Consider the following 21600-nt stretch of genomic DNA (forward strand, 5'->3'; position numbering starts at 1 on the left):
AATATGGTTGAATATTTTAAGAGAGATGTACTTACCGTACAACTAATTTTTAGCAAGGGGTATTCTGAAAATAAATAAAAAAATTATATACTATAAAATAAACACAAAAATATGTAGTACAGACTTTTTTTCTGTTTTTTAGGGAATGGTCCCTCATACTACTCCAACAAACCATTCAAGAACAACAAGCCCAACTACGAGAACAAGAATTCGTACAATGGGCCTCCACCTCCACCGCCCAAGCAGGCCATGGATAAGTACGGTACTGCCGGAGGTGACATCTGGCCAGCTCCTACTCCAGAAATGCCCAAAATCGTCTCGTTGGACGTCAAATGTGAGAAAAACTTGATGAAAGTCTATATAGGTATGATATTTCAACTTGATTTTAAAGCAGTTTAACAGCAGTTTTGTTTCAAATGAAAAATCGTCTACCATCTCTGATGAGTAATGTTTTCTTTGTTCTTTAGGTTTTGATAAACCATTCTACGGAATAGTCTTCAGCAAAGGTCACTACAGCAACGTTCATTGTGTCCATCTACCGGCAGGTCTGGGCAGGACATCGGCTCACTTTGAGATAGGGATTCACGCATGCGGGACATCCGGCAACACCGAGAATGGTCTTTATGGGTATGGAGCTGAAAGTGGCAGCGGTACATATTTCGAAAATATCATCGTCATTCAAGTAAGTAAAATTTTTGTCCAGAAACAGAAGAGATGATTTTGGCAGTCAACATTTAATAATTGGCGGAAAAATATAACAAAATATTTTTCAATTATGACAGTCGGATATTTTTTTGAGTTATGCGATATAGAGTGTCTCTTAAATAATTAAAATTATTTTACTGGTTGTATGTTGGAATATTGTGTTATTAGTTAGAAATATTTTCGACCCCAAGAACACGCAAATGACATTTAAAAAATATAGAGGGTGGTCGAACCGTAATCCGGAGACTTTGGCAGCATAAGGATTCTGTCTTTACTAGTGAAGACTTTTGTGAATAAACTGGCGTGGAACGAAATTCGATGGGAACTACTCGTAGAATAACGCACCACTGTTGCCACTAACGCTGAAATTGACAGAAAAGGTGTAAATTTACAGAAAAAGTGTAAATTTTGCTAAAAATATTTTTCAATGTTGCGATGGCCAGCTCTACGCTTTCGTACAAATAACTATCTACTCAACATGTTTATTTTTTGTCAATAATGACATGTATTAATTATTTCCATTCTAAGTATCTTGAGAGTTGCTCGTTGCGATTTATACCCAGAGACCATTTTTTTACGTAAAAAACGCCGTAAATGTACATTTTTTACTCAGTAGTGTTATACAGGTACGGACGAAAGTTATTACTACAAAGTCCCCTACAAATAGAGTCATATTGACATCAAAATCAAATTTCTCAATATAATATTTTTTCTCAATAATGTCAAAAAACTTCCAGACACCAATTTTCATCCAAATATTGACTTACTTCAGAAATTATTTGGAAAAAAATGGAAATAAAAATTAAACTTCTACACCCTGTATCTCAGAAACTAAGCATTTTAGGACATATATTTAATTAATACATTTTTTTTACTTAATTTTATCTGCAGAATATTTTGCGGAAGTTTCCGGAATACAGTTGGGACCACCCTGTATGGTGAAAATTTTACATTTTTCGGAAAAATTTTAATGCCTTCCTAAATTTCTTCACACTCTATTGAACCTTTGCAATGGGCCATCTTCTACGTTACTCACATTCTGCATATATTTATATGTTTATAAGTTCACAGTAATTTTAATTTGCTACGCAATAAATTACTAAAATTAATGTTAATGATATCAGTGCATGGCATTATTAATAATTCTAGAATATAACGCTGCATTAATTTTTAAACACACACATTTTACATTTGTTTTAATTTTATTTATTTATTTACATTTATTATACATATTTATTACATTATTTTATTATTTTTTAATTTTTTTATTTATAATATATTTCTCTTGGAGAAATTGAAGTTAAAATTTGAATACCCTCAGGCAAAACGACACCAAATATGTCAGTAGGTCGCCAAATCAATCCATAACTCGATAATTCAAAACGTAATCACGTACCTCGCGTGTTATATCATTAAATAAGTAATAACGTACAATTGCGAGCGTGTGGCAGTAATCAGGACCGTACATAATTTTATTACAGTACGACCGGCAAGTTCAAGAGGTGTGGGACCAGGCGAGGAAGTTGCGCTGCACCTGGCATGACCAGTACGAGAAATCTGTCACTTTTAGACCGTTCCCCGTTGACATGTTGGACGTCATCAGGACGGACTTTGCAGGAGATAACGTGGGATGCTGGATGCAAATTCAAGTTGGAAAAGGTAAACTATACGGGGTGCGTCTCAAAAGTGACTCACCCCTATAACTTTTTTATTTTTCTATTGTATTCAATTGTTTTCGGTCACTTCCTGTTTTACCGGAAATTACTACAACTTGATTTTTAAATGGCAAATATGATTTGGACATCTTTTAACAGGCCAGGACAAGACACTAAAAACTAGTAGTGGGAACTATCGAATGAATACTATCGAAACATTCGATAGTTGCAATTCATTCGAATAATTCGATAGCTAGTAAGAAAACATTCGTCGAAAACTATTGGAATAAAAATTATCGAATAGATGCGTCATCTGCCTTGAAATATTGTATTCTAGTAATTCGGCAGCAAAAACCATTCATTTATAAAATTCATTCATTTATTCAAAAAATTAAATTGTTTGAATGTCATATAATATTGGCCGTAGCTGTCGCGAGATTAAAAAATTATCATAAATCATTTTTTTTCAAATGGAAACCCACTTTTTTTATTTTACTAGTGAAAAGGTTTTCCAATTCTTTACTTTTTGATTATACATGTTCCTATACCGAAAATAAATCGTTTTTAAGTTATTTAATATTTAGTTTTAAACCGTATATTTTTCTGGTTTTTAACCAGTAGCCTATGAATTTATTATATATTTGCGATTGTCATTATATATTTTCGCGATGTATGTACATCTATAGGTATCTGGCAATTTCATATTGCCATTAAATATCACTCAAGACACAGACAAAAAGACCCTGTGAAACGAAATATATTTTTATAAATACACTCTCTAAAGTTTTAGCAGCAGTATTTATAATATACGAAATTCAAATAATTAGTTTTTTGGCAGAAGGAAATAAACTATCTAATGGTTTGACAGTTGATGTCAAAGGAAGCTAGATAAAATCAAGAAAAATTTACGCTTAAAACTAAATCTTAAATAACTTAAAAACGATTTACTTTTGGTATAGGAACTTGTATAATCAAAAAGTAAAGAATTAAAAAAAATCACTAGTGTAATAAAAAAAATGGGTTCCGATTTGAAAAAAAATAATTTATAATAATTTTTTAATCTCTCGATTCCATGACAGCTACGGTCAATAATATATGACGTTCAAACAATTTAATTTTTGAAATATATAGCCACATGTCTTCTCTTTATGTCACAGTGTTCATCATCACTAAATTTGACGTTGATGCTATACAAATTTTTTTGATAGGCAGTTTTTCCTCCAAAAATGTTAAATATTTTTATTCTCAAAAACGGTTAATGTTAGGTTTAGAGTGTTTGATATCAAAATTCATAAAGTTTTACAGGGAATTTAAAATATAATAAAAAATTGAGATACCCATTTAAAATAAGAAAATTACTATCAACTTCCGGTATTTCCGGAAGCGCCGCCATATTGAAAATATTTGTAATCGATAGATTTCATTGTGAAACAATGATGTGCGAAAAATCTTTGATTTAGATTTTGCAGTTCTTTAAAAACTTCTAATATGCACGCTCAGCCTGGGATACCGAGTAGGGATATGTACAGGGTGTCCCATTTTAGTTGAAATCATACGGTGTCTCGGTTATTAGTAAAGATAGGAGGATGCGGTTAGCACAAAGCTGTCCCACTTTTTTGTCAAACGAAAGATGCTGTAAACAAAATTTTCATAGCTCTCTTCGTTTCTGAGCTACAGGCTATTTTCGAAAATTTTGCAATTTGGGTCAGCCCCCGTATCTCTGTTATTGTGGATGATATCGAGAAGGTGAAAACTGATTTTTGTAGAACTTTTTACGTAGAATACAGTGGCATAGTCTGCTTTTCTACGGAAAAATATTTTTAAAAATATGAACTAAAGTTATGTTTTTTCAAATGGAACACCCTGTATATTTATAAATTATATGATCCGTCTTGTTATGAGCTTCTCAAAAATATATATCACTCTATATTTATTTTCACTATTTACTTCAATATTTAAAATATATCATTTTTTTATTAGTAGGCCGTGATAAATAACATAAAAATCAAAATGGTATTTAATAAAATAGTCATACATACATTAAAATTTTATTTGGGATTGATATATTTTACTTTTGAGCTGTTACCACTGAATCTCTGAATATATTTTCTTTCTTTATAACGGAATTTATTATAACGGGATGGGTTTGCAAAATCTAAATGCTTGGATTATTAAAGCATTTTCCAGGTGTGAACATTGTTGTAGTTGCCACGAAATATTTCATATTTTAAAAATCTCCAAAATCAGAAATCGAGAATGGACAAATCAGGGAATCAGGGAGGCCATCATATGGGTCCATTGGTTCCAATTCATTGATTTGAGAAATAATAATTTAACAAAATTCTAATATTTTCAAAGTTGTCAGGGAAAGCCCCATCTTGCTGAAAGTATATTTCACGTAAATTAGCTAAAGCAATATCTAAAAGTTTCGGTACGATAACTTCCAAGATTTAGAAATAGCGGTAGAGAATTAAATTTTCCTAATAGGTATATAAAAAAAAATATTAGTGACCCGTAAATTAAAACAAGAGACAGATAGCAGTATACTGTTAATAATTCTTTATTTTCTTTTATTATCAATCATGGCTTACTAATAAATATGATCTTTTAATAAAACCTTTTAAATATTGCAGTAAATAGTGAAAATAAATAGAGAGTGATATATATTTTTGAGAAGCTTATGGCAAGCCAAATCATATAATTTATAAATATACAGGGTGTTCCATTTAAGAAAACATAACTTTAGTTCATATCTTCGAAAAGATTATTTTCGTAGAATAAGAGACTACGCCACTGTATTCTCCGTAAAAAGTTCTACAATAAACAGTTTTTACCTTCTCGATACCTTTCTCAATAACAGAGATACGGGGGGTGTCCCAAATTGCAAAATTTTCATAAAGACCCTGTAGCTCAGAAACAAAGAGAACTTTGAAAATTTTGTTTACCGCATCTTTCGTTTGACAAAAAAGTGGCACAGGTTTGTGCAAAGCGCATCTTTCTATCTTCACTAATAGCGGAGATACCGTATGATTTCAACCAAAATGGGACATCCTGTACAAATATATTGATTTTAAAAATATCGATATCGATAGTTTAAGCATCATAAAATATCAATATCAATCTTTTATAAAATATAGAAATCTTCATCAATTTATACTGTAGCTATTGCTCTTTTTCACTGAGACCTTTTCAGATCTATTTTGGTCACCTTAACTTTACATTCTCCAATCATATCGTTTTCAAAAAGTCTAGTAACTTGAAGACTGAATCTCTTCCATACAGCTCTTTGATACTGCCTAATCATCCCCTAGTACTAAGAACCCTACAGTTTTTCTGTCATTGTTGGTCTGTCGTAAATTTTGGAGAGTGTTCTACTATGAATTGTTTCGTCTGTCCCTGTTCTGGTGAATTGTTCTATAATTTTATTGATTTATTGGTCACTGTTTTGTAGCAAAACTGCATAATTTTTTTTGGAATAAGAGTACTGAGATACTGAATTTTCTGTCCAATGAAAGAATACATGACAGTGGCATTAATTTGTCGTCTGACATTTTACGTCAAATGTAAATTGTTTTTCTGTTAAATTTTGGATGTCGTCTGTTGAAATCGTGTCTTTCTTTATTAGATAGAATCTTTGAATAAGAAGACTAAGGAAGGAGCATAATGGTATCCATGTATTCATGCATGGTGGGCGGAAAAGCCACCATAAAAGCTCTCTAGGGTGGGGATCCTTGACAGTTCTGTTTGACGATTCATTTGACACATTTGAATTTGATTTGAAATTTTGTGGATTTGTCAGTCTTTACGGAGCTTATTTTATGTTATTTATTATTTATTCTACTACTGATAGTTGTATAAAGGTAGTAAATCTAGATGGAAATTGTGGCAGAACTTAAATTAACAGTGACACTATCGCGATTTATCGAAAAAGACTCTAAAATAGTTGGTTGCATAGCGTGCGGTAGATCTCGGCAAAAATTGAGTGAAATAATGGAACAACTTTTCGCTAGTAAGTGACTATATAACATACATACGTGTAGTAAACGTTTATGAAATTCACTTAAATTAACTAAATTATATATTTTTCTTTGCATTTTAGCTTTTATTTATTACTTGTCAAAGATTAGATGTCAAAGAATTTAGATACGTTAATTTGACTTACCTGCTTCAGTAGCGTATCAGATGTTTGTGTTAATAAATACTTATTATAACTTATCTATTTTTTATTAGAATTATATATTTTTATAATTTTAATAACTACCAACATTTATTCACAACGTAAAATAAAACAACAAATTATTGAGTCTACCCCACGTCTACCCTACATCATAGTTTTACATTTTTTAAATAAAATTAGAACGACACTGATAAACCGGAATTTAAGTCGGCCATATTTGAGGCCCATCGCGGTGTACCTAAGATTTTTGATATGCTCCTTCCTTAGTCTTCTTATTCAAAGGATAGAATTTAGAAATGATGTATTAAGTAAAAAATTGATAATTAAAATATCGACACTTTGAATAGGGTGACAATAGACGATTAACTTGAGAAATGAAATGTTTTTAAATTATTGTAATAGAATCTGTGGTAATAGTTTGCTTGCTGGATCGCTGGTTTATGAAATAAACTCTTCTCGGGCAGTCATTGCCTTTAATTTTGATATTCGATAAAATTATGTGGGATTATTAAATGCACCCATAGGTGCGCCAACCTAAGGAAGATACTCTCTTCTCCTGACTATTCCACGTATAAAAGGAACATCAGAAATGATCAGGCAAATAAACAAACAACTACCTCAAGAATCTTCATAACAAAAAGACCCTGTAAATGCGATGAGTCGAAGGTATATTACAGATTCAAAACCCCTTCGAAGTATACAACTTAACGATCATAAAAACATACACAAGAGGTGAAATAATGAAGTCAACTATTGCACACCCTTTGATACAAAAAAAAAGTTTTATATAAAAGAACAATAACATCTTTAGGAACCATGCAAATTTCCACAATATGGCATATATCCATACTGTCATTACTCTTAAATAATCATATACTGCTTAAATACGCAATTTATAAACAGTATTAAACTAAACTGTGTTTTTTGCACAATAAGAATATATGACAATACCAAAATACGTGGAAAGTCGATACACAAGTACTAACTTTATATTTTTCTCAATAGGTCCATGGGCATCGGAAGTATCTGGTTTGGTCAAGATAGGTCAAACCATGACTATGGTGCTTGCAATAAAAGACGATGACAACAAATTTGACATGTTGGTAAGGAACTGTATGGCCCACGATGGTAAAAGAGCACCTATACAACTTGTAGATCAAAAAGGCTGTGTTACTAGACCAAAGCTTATGTCCAGGTAAAATTTATATCTAGTAAACAAATAATGGTATACAGTTTGATTAAAGATTTTAAATACAAACTTTCCTCTCTATATTTTATTAATAACGGAAATACTTTTATTTTTAGATTTACCAAAATTAAAAACTTCGGAGCTAGTGCTTCAGTACTGTCATACGCTCATTTCCAGGCTTTCAAATTTCCAGATTCCATGGAGGTACACTTCCAGTGCACCATTCAGATTTGTAGGTACCAGTGCCCCGATCAGTGTTCTGATGGGTCTAACCATATTGGGTAAGAAAATAAATGCTTTAATATACAGGGTGATGCACAGCCATGGTAGGTGAGACGTTTATGGAGAACGGGCGGATATTTTGGTTAGGCTGTAATATATCAAGCGTTCCTTTTAAAATAACAACGATGCTACTGTTTTTAAAACAATGCGGCGACCGTATAAGAATGAGAAGAATTTGTATACCGGATGCGTCTCAAAAGTGGCTCTTCCCTATAACTTTTTTATTTTTTTCAGATAAAAAAACGAGATTTGGTATGTTAGTATATGATATAAATTAGGATTGATTGACGTATTCAATTGTTTTTGGTAATTTCCTGTTTCACCAGAGATGACTACAACTTTTAATTTTTAAACGGCACCCTCGGTATTTTTTTACTTTATTCGATAGAAAATGACATTCTGAATAGAATGATATATCATGTCAACTTTTGCCATTCTCGCTTAATAAGAAATCGTATTTTAAAATTCAATCTAGAGTGCCATGAGTGTGTTAAAAACACTAATTCTTAATCATGGAGCCTTGGAAAAATAGATTTTATCGTCTAATGTTTTTAGTGTCTTCTCCTGGCCAGTTAGCATTTTTTACGAATAATTTGATACCACACACTTGCTATTTCGAGTCAAATTTTCGTTACGAACCGCAAGTTATAATTTCAAATAAACCATATGCGAAAATGTCAAAAGTTGACATATGATATGTCATTCTATTTAGAGTCTTGTTTTCTATCGAATAAAGTAAAAAATGCCGATGGTGCCCAAGGATACTATAGAGATAATAATAGTTCGATTCCTATCTTCCTGTACTGTCAGTTTTTTTACGTTTTCTAGACCGAGTTGAAGTTCGCGCTAAAGATTTTAGACAGTGACAGTGATTTTTGCGTTTGACGGACGACCGCACAGTGCGGCGGAAGATAAATCTAGCGGGACAAAACCGTTTGGTTAGAAATAAGCCAAAAATGTGTACTGATAAGATTAAATAGTAGACATTCCAATTGATATAAAAATGCATGAATTATTTTTAGGTCGTATATATTCTTTGTATTTCGATACATTTTGATCAACCAAATTTGATCGTTGCTCAGCAAGGCAGAGGTCATACGAAAACAAAATATTTAAAAGTGCTTATACATTTTATTCCAAAGCCAAATTATGTTGAATATTGTCAGAGGTATGTATTTTTCTACTGTAGGTATATTATTTGTTAAAATCCTTCGTGCCTTTATTCTGCAAATATCAAACTTTCACTTTTTTCAAATATTGATATATTGAATGATGTAGATCTTTTGAGTTACTAATAGTTATCAACACAGGTAGTCAGTCACAAGGAGTTCAAGCTTAACAGGTGAATACCCAAAAGTTTCATTTCAATCGGATAGTATAAAAACGAAACAAAGACTCGTTAAAGGGTTAATTGAAGAGCATTCAAAAGAAGAATTGGGTTTTGCAAGTACTATAAGCTTTAGGGCTAGGGGGTAATAAGAAATAAGGATGCTGCTGTAATTATTGAAGCCTTAACTCCATCGAAAGGCACTGACTTTAAAAAATTAATAGCTGGCCATACACGGAAAGGCCCGGCCTTCGGACTTGGCCTTGAGGCCGAGGCTTTCATGGGCAGCTAATGAATGACATCAATAGTCAGTTCGGCAATTTTCCTCAAGACAAAAACATCCAAATGATGTTCTAGTTAAATAAAGCATGACGATATGCTAAAGCCTTTTTTACTTTCTGATAATTTATAATAAAACTAAATGATTATTACTAGTTTTAATAAAATATTAAAAATTGTCTTAGACACTTACTATATATGAATATACAATTACCGAGTGTTAAAATTAAAATATCTTATTTACTATTTTCAAAATAAATTAGAATTTTTTAAAATAAAATATACAGGGTGTCACAAGATTACAAAGTAATTAAAAAATAACTGCTGAAGAGTTTTTTGTAAGTATTTCACCTGATATCATAATTTTATGTATTTGGCAATAGTTTACAGTACGGTTTTTATGTTTCATGTACGAATAATATCATAGTTTTATTATCTTGTATTTATTTATTTATTAATAAATTAAGTTGTTAATAAATAAATAAATTTAACCATATGGTTGCTATATATTAGACCATTTGCTACGTTCTTAGATTTTAAGTTCCAAACATCACTCCTGACGTTTTGTCCCGATAGAATAACCATCCGCCGCACTGTGGAGCGCTGGTCCCTGCGTGACGTAAGCATCCACGGTGACTACGATAGCGGCGATTTGACACGATTGAAGAGTCCTTTAGAATATATAGGTATACGGTCCGTGGAGGGTGCCCTTTAAAAATCAAAAGTCGTTTCCGGTTCAAACAGGAAGTGACCGAGAACAATTGAATACGTCAATCAATCCTAATTTATGTCATATACTAACATACCAAATCTCGGTTTTTTTAATCTAAAAGGTATTATCTACATAAATCATTGTTATTTTAAAAGGAACACTTGGTATATTATTACATTTTTGGATACTACTTTCATATCTCATAATCTTTCTGTAACTCTAATAGTTTTCGAGATAAAAAATAAATAATGTGTAGAATTAACAAAAAACCAAATTTTCTAAAAAAACTGGTTCTCCATAAATGTCTAACCTATCATCGCCGTGATATACAATCATCATTATATAATAAACATATTATTTAAAAAAATATATAGATATTTTATTATTTTTTTAATTTGATGATTTTTATAATAAATAACATACTGATCTTTTCCACTAAATTCTGTTTTAGTTACCAAAACGTACAACTCTCCCCTGACACTTCCTACGGCCCACCTCCAGGCATCCCAATCGAACACTACCTCCATTCAGCTCGACCTCGAGACGAAAGAAGGATCAGAAGATCAGTTAAACCGTCCTCCGACCCAGAAACTGAAGTTGGAGTCAACAGGATCATCAGAGTGGTCAGTACTGGAGATCTAACTTTCTCCATCGACGAGAATAGCACCAATCCAGCTCCAACCATGGTTTTCCCAGCTGGAAGCACCGAACAGCAAGCTTCTGTAGTTCCTAGTGGTTTAATCTGTATGACAACGCCAGGTTTTGCGATTACTTTGATAGTTTTATTGGGGATCATGGTGGTTTCTTGCTTGATGTCTGCATTTTTGTGCGTCAAATTGAAGCCATTTTCGCATAAGAAGATCGTCCAGGTTGTTGGGTTTCCTGGAGGAAGTAAAACAACAAGGAGGGAGGGGGATAATAAGTCAAAGAGTTGTTTCTATTCGTAGAATTTAAGGTACAAAACGTTTTAAAAGAATAAAGCAGATCATTGAATAAAAAGACTTAAGATATGAACAAACTTGACGACGTTGCAAAAGAGTTTCAATCAAATTCAAATCCCACCCAAAGTCTTTCCAGGTTTATATACATTGTATAAAATCAATTATAAAGTTAACAGGAAATCATAAATTTTAGTATTTGTCTCATAATATCATGGTCTTTCTATTCAATGCAAAATATTAGAACCTATAGATGTTAGAGACAGTACTCAAAGTTTAGGTATGTCAAAAATTTTATCTTTATTATTAATGATATTTTTAAATTTCTAAAGTAACTCAGTTTTTTTTTGTAGGTATTAAGTAATGAGAGATATAATATTGTTTGTGGAAAATATTCATTATCTTCAAAAATATTTAGTTTTAAACTTTTTTTGGTTAAATTTTTAAATATACAACCTTTTGAACTTTTTGGTTTTTGTATTATTTTGTTTGTTTATGGCATACTTAAATTTAATGTACTTTGTAACGTCAAATTAAACATAAGGTAAGATCATAAAAATAAAAAACAAAAATATTTAATAGATCTTTTGTTTACTATTTTATTCACTCTGTATAATAGTTTTAAAAATTCTTAAAATATTAATATTCTAGACAAACAGAAAATACTATTTCATTTGTGTTATTTTTTTCTTTCTTGAATTTTTGTTTTTTATTTTTCGCCTTATATATTTTATATTCATTTTATTAAGTTTTAACCTCAAATTAGTCTGTTAAAAAATAAATGAGAATTTCCTTTTATTTATTTTTTACAGGCTTTACATTAGTATTTTTAAGAAAAAAAATATATTTGTATTATGTGATAATGCATATCCAAGTACTTCCAGTTTATTTGGAATTAATTTATTTTAGCTATAAGTTTAGGCTAAGAAAATAAAAAATTGAAAAATGTGACTTAATAGCCTTCAAAAAAAATATAATAAATATTAAAAACTTAAACGTACCTGACAACTGAAAATATAATAAAGATTTACATAAAAAAACAATAAATAATATAATGCATAAAACAAAAATATTATGTTGGTTTCAAATAACTTTATTTTTAACATTTTTTTCTCTTTTATTATATTTAAAAAAAAACTTAATCTGTACATTTTGTAAATATTTTTCTACTTTATATATTAATTTTATATTTTCTATTATTATTTTATTATGAGATTTAGTTCATTCCAATATTAATTAATCTCTCTATAATTTCTCTTCATTGTACTGTAATTATTGGTAACTGGGTATTATTTCTCAAAACAAATTATTGGAGGGTGTTTTTCAAAGATAATAAGGCAATGAAATAAAAGAAATTTAAAATAAATACTCGTATTTTTATTTATTTTAAACCCTATAACTAAAAATATAATTAAAATAAATTATAATAGCCTCTTGTATCGTTAACAAAAGTACCGTATGATCGAAAAAAAACGGCGTCCTGTTGGCTTGAAACTACGCGATATTACATGTAAAATGAGAGCGATCTTCATTTCATAGCCATTGCTGACGCCGTTTTTTTTTCAATCATATTGTATATGAGCAAGTCATCAGAGATAAGAACTCAAATCCAAAACATTTTTCATATAAAATATCTGATCTTAGGTTCTTCGAGAGTAGTAAGTATATACAAGGGAGTTATTGAAAGTATAAATGCTGCAAACAAAAAAAAACTCTAGAACAAATTTATTAGAGATTTTTTTCTTAAATCCTACAAAATATAAAAATACACTTTTCAAAATAACTTTTTGTATATCCAAAAAATTGCCAGCTATAATAAAATAAATTAAATTGTGAAAAAGAAAAAACACAATTTTTGTTTCTAAAATGTTTTTGATTTTTGAGCAAAAATAGAACATTTAATATCTTTGGCTCAATTTTAACATATAGTAAATTTATAAAAAAACTTTAAGAATATATTAAAAACAAAGTGGGAGTTGTTATACTGGTTATGATAGCAAAACAAATTGTTACAATATAAATAAATATTATTTGTTCTTCCATTTTTTACTCTAAAAATATAGTTATATTGCCAAAACTATAGATGAATACTATTTCTGAATCTATTTTTTTTTTATTTTTATTGTAATTTAATGCTTTTTTTGTTTTTATTATTCCAATTTATTTAATATTTTCTTGACAGAATTTGATTATAAATTTTATTAATTTTCAATAAATATAAAACTTAATCGTGCCATGAACTCTCCTACATTTTTTAAACAAATGTCAATACTACACTATGTAGTAATAATTAATAGCGATGGTAACTATCGAATGAATTAGACTATCGAATGGTTAATGAATGAATGATTTCAACTATCGAATGGTTTTATTCGAATAAAATCATTCATTCATTTGTATACTAAAGCATATGTGACAACCTCGCCGTGCGACTAAATGGTTATCGTTGAGCCACGACTAACGAATGCTTTTGATAAATGAAATTTAGTATTCGTTTGATTTTTGTATGCGTCAGTGCATTATTAGTTCTTCCAAATTTTTATAACTTCGCCGTATAAATACTGTGCTATTTTTGCGTTTATTAAAATAGTTAAAATAAATGAAAAAAAATTTGTGTGGTTTTCCGTAGTCCGATCTTTCAATTATTTAATTTTATATGATATATGGTCTATATTTTAATGGGAAATTTTGAGAAGTAGCAATTTTTAAGAGAGATGAGATGAACTTACAATTAATTTTAAAAATACATATTTGTATTTTAGATGTTTTAATAATATGAATTAGTTGAACTTAATAATCATATTGAGTAATGTGGTTAAGTAAATGCGGTTATCGAACTCAAACTATGGGGTGAGAAAATTAAAATGAAAGTTTTACACGTGCCAATTTAAAAAAAAAGTTAACGATGTTTGTATTTTGTTTATGCTAATTCTCTTACATGTAGTTTTTGCGAAGAAATATTTCATTTGTTTTTTAAAGTAAATGCCAGTAAAAGTAAATATAATTTTTAAATAGTAATATAAAGCACCTAATATAAATAATTTTGGTTTCTAATTTTTTATTTATATTTTCCTTCCATTACACTGCATGCTTAGAAAATTAATAAATGTTTATATTTCATGATTTTAAAATTATTACTGTTATTATTATTTATTAAACCAGTCTTTGCTTAAAAACATTAAAAATAATTTTCCTACATCCAAAATAACAAGTATTATTGCAGTGTAACAACAGAATATTAATAAAAAAAATGCAGAATATATAGACATACTATCCCTAACTAACTAAAGCCAAACAATAATATTCTTTGCTAATATCAACTAATACCAAAATATGGCAACAGCGCCCTTCATAATGTATTTTCTGTTTAAATACTAGCACCTCAATAAAAAAAATAATGTGTCCTTATCTATATCTGACTCCGCAAAAAATCAAAGATGCCGGCTTCTTTCATAGCATTGCCACCGACCGCTGTCGGGTTCCTCGGAAAGAAACCTACGTCGCCGGGCGACAACTAAAATTCAGTTAATATTTTATTATAATCGATCCTGAGGAATAAATGAATTTCATAAATGAATGAATTTTATAAATGAATGGTTTTTGCTGCCGAATTACTAGAATACAATATTTCAAGGCAGATGACGGATCTATTCGATAATTTTTATTCGAATAGTTTTCAACGAATGTTTTCTTACTAACTATCGAATTATTCGAATGTATTGCAACTATCGAATGTTCCGATAGTATTCATTCGATAGTTCCCACTACTAATAATTAATAAAAAATAATAAATTTAATAAGTCCAAACAACGACAAATATAAATATACAATTTAAACATAAAACTATTATTATACTGTATGATCGAAAAAAAAAACGGCGTTAAAGACGGCTGGGGAATGATAATCGATGAAAATTTTGGCGATACCAATCTCTAGAGGTCATTTACTAAAAATTGACGTAAAAATTGTCAAGATAGAACGTTTCCAGATACACAAATCTATTTCCAAAAAATTACATTTTCCTGAATTTTAAACTAGAGCATTTAAAAATCATTTTTACTTCATATAAAAATAAATTAAAACATTCTTAAGACCAACTGGTAGTAAGCGCCATTAAAAAATAAAGAGAGTACGAGCCAAATAAATAACATCTAGGGCTTGACCTGGCCAAAATTATCATCGCCCAGCCATCTTTGACGCCGTTTTTTCGACCATTCGGTATAAATAATGTGTAAAAACTTATACCTTTTTAAATACACTTATTCTAATAAATAAATATACCATAATAATTCCACCTCATTCTTTTATTTTATAAATAATAATATAACTTATTCCTATCTAAAATTTTCAATTTTATCTTTGACTTCTATAACAATTTTTTTTAACCAACCCAGTAAAACTAAACTAACAACAACTTAACACAAACATAAAAATATAATACTAAAACAAAACTAAAATAAAGTTATTAAATATTAAATAAAACCCGAATATGTCGTAGAAGTCAAAAATAATAAAACTAAATATTATTTACAAAAAAAAATAATTAAATTATTATAAAAACTTATCTACAATAGTGTTACCTATATTGCAATATCGCCCAAATTATTTATTACAATAATATAAAACATAATAAATAATATTTTTAAAAAATGTCTGTCTTAAATATTTTCTAACCATTTAATTCTTTGTTCAAAAATTTAATATTTTAGCTTTAAATACTAATTTCAAGTAAATCAATCCCTGCTGTGAATAGTGTCATTTTCTGACAGATGTCGACTAATTGACAGCGAAGTGTCTAGAGTACTTTCACTTATAGAAGCCGATGAACTTTTCCTTCTTGTGTGCTCTGTGGGTACTACTGAAGGCCTGAGTAGTTTCAAACCAATGAAATTGGAGAATATACTCAAGGGAATTGAGGTATTTTGATGCTGCTGAGTTGCCAGATGTTCTTTTTGGAGTTGGTACCTGAAAAATGCAGAAATTGTAGTGAATGTTTATAGTGATCAGGCTACTCATCACTCCATAACATAGATAAATGAAACAAGTTTAGATTGGAAAGTGCCCATAAGGACAATGTAAACACTATTTGGCGCTATTCTTGCAACGGTCGCGACCAAAAACTTTTGAAAATTTCGGAGCGGTTCGGCTTTTTCCGGAATTATATCGCCAAATATTGTTTATTCAAATTTATTATTATTTTCGTTTAATTTTATAAATAAAATACAGTGTGTTGCATACAAGAAACTTTATTTTTATGTAAGGACGCATAAAGCAAATACCTATGAAACATTGGAAACCGACGTTATGCCACGATCCACGATGGTTTTTGCAGTTCACAGTTCTCAGCACAGCTTTTAAGTTTTTAATGCCACTTTTTCACAATTATCACTGGTTGGAGTAAATAAAACTTGAATTAAACTCACAAAATAGCAATAATTACTTTGAGAATGGACGCTATAAACACTTTTCGGAATTAAATCAATCCCTGCTGTGAATAGTGTCATTTTCTGACAGATGTCGACTAATTGACAGCGAAGTGTCTAGAGTACTTTCACTTATAGAAGCCGATGAACTTTTCCTTCTTGTGTGCTCTGTGGGTACTACTGAAGGCCTGAGTAGTTTCAAACCAATGAAATTGGAGAATATACTCAAGGGAATTGAGGTATTTTGATGCTGCTGAGTTGCCAGATGTTCTTTTTGGAGTTGGTACCTGAAAAATGCAGAAATTGTAGTGAATGTTTATAGTGATCAGGCTACTCATCGCTCCATAATTAGAGTAAAAAAATACAGTAAAATTATACAGGGTGTCAAAAAATAGTGTATCTAACTTCGGCGAGTGATTCTACAGAAAAAAAGATTCCTATGAAGATATTCTCTAAAATGCTTCCCGAAGAAATGGCCTAAAATGCTTCCCTGAAAACAGCCCTGGAAAGGGTAAATAAAAATAATATATTTCGTTTTTTGTTAAGAACACTAGTAAACCGTTTTTCTATACAGGGTGGTCCGAATTGTGTTCCGGTAACTTCGGCAGAATATTCTACAGATAAAGATAAGTAAAAAATTTCGTATAAATGTATGTCCTAAAATGCTTAGTTGCGGAGATACAGGGTGTAGAAATTTAATTTTTATTTCGATATTTTCACTTATAATATCACAAGAGCTTAAATTATTTTCGGAAATTTTTTTGAGGGCACGAATATTTTGAAAATTATCCCGAGTCGAAGACGAGGGATAATTTTCCTAAAATATTCGTGCCCGAAAGAAAATTTCCAGGAATAATTTAAGCTTGCGTGGTATTCGGTAAGAAAATTTCACACCTAAATTTGAAACAAAAAATATTAATCCAACATGACATTTTAAAATAATTTCAATTTGTTAAGTTGGCCAAGGTATTGATGTTTTTGACATATTATGTGTTTTGTCATTTTTGTTTGCAAGTCTGTCATTAAGCTATTACTAGTTTTAAAACATCTGTACGTAGAGTAAGAAGTGTATAGCGAAATGTCGCGATTTGGAAAAGTAAACCAACAAGTCATTAAAGAAGAAATTGAAAAATAAAACCAGATAACACCCGAAAATCAAAATCAAGTGTATGGAAACAGTTTGTTGAATTTTGTGATGAAAAGTCGTATAATATTCATGAGTGTATGAGTGTAGTACAGCTGGCTACTATACTGGAGGACTACGCATTTAATATGAAAAAGAAAAATTTTGAAGATTATAAGGAAAGTGTGGTCAAAGTGATGTGGAACTCTACTGCTAAGCAGTTGCAAGAAATTTATTACGAAAAATATAAAATAAAATTTAATCCGTTTTCTGATGTGGAATTTGTGACCGCCAGAGCTGCACGCGATGCTAAGCGCAAAATACTACAGAGAGATTCAGCAAAAAGAAAAGTGAGTGCTTCAGCCTTAACCAGTGACGAATACAAAAAAATTATTGAAATGTGGGATGAAAATACTCCAGATGGGTTGCAGCGTAAATTTTTTCACATAGTTTCACATGAGCTGGCATGGAGAGGAGGGGAAGGACATTCTGCTTGTATCCAATACTTCAAAGAAGAAACTGATAATTTCGGAAACCCAAAAGGTCGGATAGAATATAATCCAATTTTCTCTAAAACCACACAAGGTGGTTCTAAAAAACTGTCGGATAGTAAATGGTTGATTAGAAATTTCGAAAATCCACAAATGTGTCCGGTTCGCTTGTTTAGAAAGTTGATGGAAAAAAGGGGAAATCTTATTCAAACCGACAGACTATTCTTAACACCAAACCCATACTGGAATCAACCCAATTCGAAAGGATGGTACAAGAATAGCCCAGTTGGTAAGAACATTGTATCTTCATGGTTTAAATCAGCAGCTTCAGATATAGGAATTGACACTAAAAAAGTTAAAATAACCAATCATTCTGCAAGAGCAACAGCTGTTTCGAATTTGGCCAAGAAAGGAGTTGGTGAACAACAGCTCATTAAAATTACTGGACATAGTAATAGTCAGTCGATCAAACCTTACTTACAGTTGGACGCTGAACATCATCAACAGATGATTGAATCCATGAGGAGCATTTCATCAAGTACTAGCCAGTTCAATCATGATCAGAGCACAATGCAAAATAAAACAGAAAATACCCAGATTCAAACCACCAATTCAAGCCAGCCTACAAACATTTACAATAATTGTGTTTTTAATATTAATAAAACCTATAATTACTAAATGTGTTTCGTTATTATTTTGCTATATTAGTCGATATCATTAAAGATTTGGCATTGAAGATAATTCAACATGAAATAAATTCTAAAAAAATCATATAGATATATCCATCATATTTCGTTAAATAGAAAAATACCAGCTTTAGTTAAATAAAGGCGGCAGAACTATATTTTTTAGAACATGGCAATTTCGAAGAAATTCATATGTAGGTATATCTAACATATTTCCTTAAATAAAAAATATTACCAACCTTAGTTACATCAAATGCTAAAACTCAAATGGGTAATATTTCAATATATAGACATTGTAGTTATTCACATTATGATTGTAGATCTTATGTTTACCTTTTCAACTGTCAAAAAATTTCCACTAAAGTTTCGTGGCGCCTCGAAAAAATTTCCGGAAATTTTTTCAGTTGCCATGGTAACTAGTCAACATTAAAGCATGTTATTGGTTGAAAAGTAGAGGTGTGAAATTTTCCAAATAATTTCGGAAGTAACGTCATTATTTGGATGAAAATTGGTGTCTGGGAGTTTTTTGACATGATATTTTAGGTATATTTTTGCACTCAGTAGTTTTATACGGGTATAGACAAAAAGTTACTCTTCAAAACAGTTAAAACACATGTAGGTGGCGCCCCCTATAAACCGGAGTCATATTAACATCAAAATCAAATTTCTCATGTCAAAAAACTCCCACACACTCTTATCCTGTATACAGGGTGTTTCAAAAAACATGTGCCATCTCTCATAGAGAGATTCCTAATGTAAAAATAAGATTTATTTTTCATATCAACATAGGTCCGATTCTGCTTTGTTTCGTAGCTACAGGGTGTTAAAATCTAAATAATTTTTCGATTTATTACAATTTTCTTCCAAGTACTTTTAATGACTCGAATGAAATTTTGAGAGTAAGAATTGCTATAAGTGCTACATATTTTAATGCTATCAAAGTGTCGATAAATTCATCAGGGACGTGAATATGGGTTATCACTGAAGTATTTTTCAAAAAAAAACATGTGCGCCACTGATTTTTTTCTTTTGATATTAGAATTACATTGGCCGTTTAAAACCAGTTAAAAGTTATCTCTTGATATTTTGTCGAATTCGGCCTCCTTGATGAAATACACACACACACGCAATTTTATTAACCACAATTAATAAGATTAAAATAAAAATAAAATTAGTAAATTATATATTTTACCGAATCTATTATTAAATATTATTACTATTAGTCCAACTTACAGCAATTTCAAATAAAAAAATAATGGTATTTAAGATAATTACAAAAAAAATTAATTTTAAAAAGTTTTTACATCCTGTTACTCTAAAACTATCCATTTGCATACCCATGTTTATAAGAACTTTTTTTCATATTTTTTGATGAGGAAACAATGAGTACTTATTTAAAACTTTCGCAATGATATTAATTTTTTTAAAGGTTGCTATTCTTAGACCAATGCAAATTAATAAAATTGCATTTATCCTATCAAGGAGAACGAAATCGACAAGATATCAAGAGACAACTTTTAATCGGCATTAAACTCCTTACACTATTTAGCCAACAAAAGAAAAAAAGTCAGTGGCGTACATGCTTTTTGGAGAAAAATGTCTTAGATTAACAATAAAAAAAATATTCCAGTGATAACCCATATGCACGTCCCTGGTGAATATTTCTACACTTCTTTAGCTTTAAAATATATCGCATTTATAGTAACTTTTACCCTCAAAATTTCATTCAAAACGCTAAAAGTACTTGGAAGAAAATTATAATAAATCGAAAAAATAATAAGATTTTAACACTCTGTAACTACGAAACAAAGCAGAATCGGACCTATGTTGATATGAAAAATAAATCTTATTTTTACATGAAGAATCTCTTCAAGAGAGATGGCACATGTTTATTGAAACACCCTGTACTATGTTCACTAAATCTATAGTTGCGGATGTTTCCGAATGACTTGTATGATGCATGATAACTGTTTCTTCATTATAGTTTGAACAAAAGTATACTGATAGATATTTTTAATAAGACTTTACAAAATAATGACTATCCAATCTTATCGTACCTGGAACATCGTATCTTTTTGAATATATTAGACAATAGTATTCAAAAAAAACCACTATGTTTTACTAGTATGCATAAGAAAAACCATAAAAACTAAGTCAAACAAAAATTAATTATTCAAAAAAAAACAATGAATTAACGGAAGACGGTATATGAAAATGGCACACTTCAAAGCTTTTAATATCAACTTCCGGTATATTACCGAGATACACTGTTGTATACATTAGCTATGGAAATATTTAAATAAAATTAATCATCTTTAAGACGAATCCGTTAAACAAACTCTTTAAATTAATGATGAATGGTTTCTAAAATGATATTTGCCTAGTGCTAAGTATCTTTGCGGTGTGCTTTAAGTAATTTAATTCAGGAAAAATGATGTGGAAATAAAGAGTTTTTTAATATATTTGTATTTAATTTAAAATACATTATAGAAAATTAATATACAGGGTAATCTTTCGGGCATCCAAAATTATCATTAAGGGTCTATTACACTTTACTTTCTCCCCCAATATCAACAAAAATAATAGCGGACCATACTTCGGCAGCTGGTTCCT

At 30.1% G+C, this 21600-nt stretch overlaps 2 protein-coding genes across 2 annotated transcripts in view; one reads left to right on the forward strand and one right to left on the reverse strand.

The window, feature by feature from the left end:
- LOC115882816 overlaps positions 1-11994 on the forward strand; it is a 51066-nt gene extending 39072 nt beyond the window's left edge. Inside the window, exons 4-9 of the mRNA XM_030901063.1 lie at positions 143-364; positions 468-682; positions 2187-2364; positions 7543-7732; positions 7843-8007; positions 10778-11994. Of these exons, the coding sequence (XP_030756923.1) occupies positions 143-364; positions 468-682; positions 2187-2364; positions 7543-7732; positions 7843-8007; positions 10778-11273 (1466 nt within the window). The 3' untranslated portion in view covers positions 11274-11994. The remainder of the gene's footprint in view (positions 1-142; positions 365-467; positions 683-2186; positions 2365-7542; positions 7733-7842; positions 8008-10777) is intronic.
- A 4748-nt stretch (positions 11995-16742) lies between these two features.
- The window catches only part of LOC115882866, a 62758-nt gene continuing 57900 nt past the window's right edge, over positions 16743-21600 (reverse strand). The window contains 1 exon segment of the mRNA XM_030901113.1: positions 16743-16974. Within this exon segment, the coding sequence (XP_030756973.1) occupies positions 16743-16974 (232 nt within the window).

This window comes from Sitophilus oryzae, unplaced genomic scaffold (genome assembly GCF_002938485.1).
Source record: "Sitophilus oryzae breed Bouriz unplaced genomic scaffold, Soryzae_2.0 scaffold_179_pilon_pilon, whole genome shotgun sequence".
NCBI lineage: Eukaryota > Metazoa > Arthropoda > Insecta > Coleoptera > Curculionidae > Sitophilus > Sitophilus oryzae.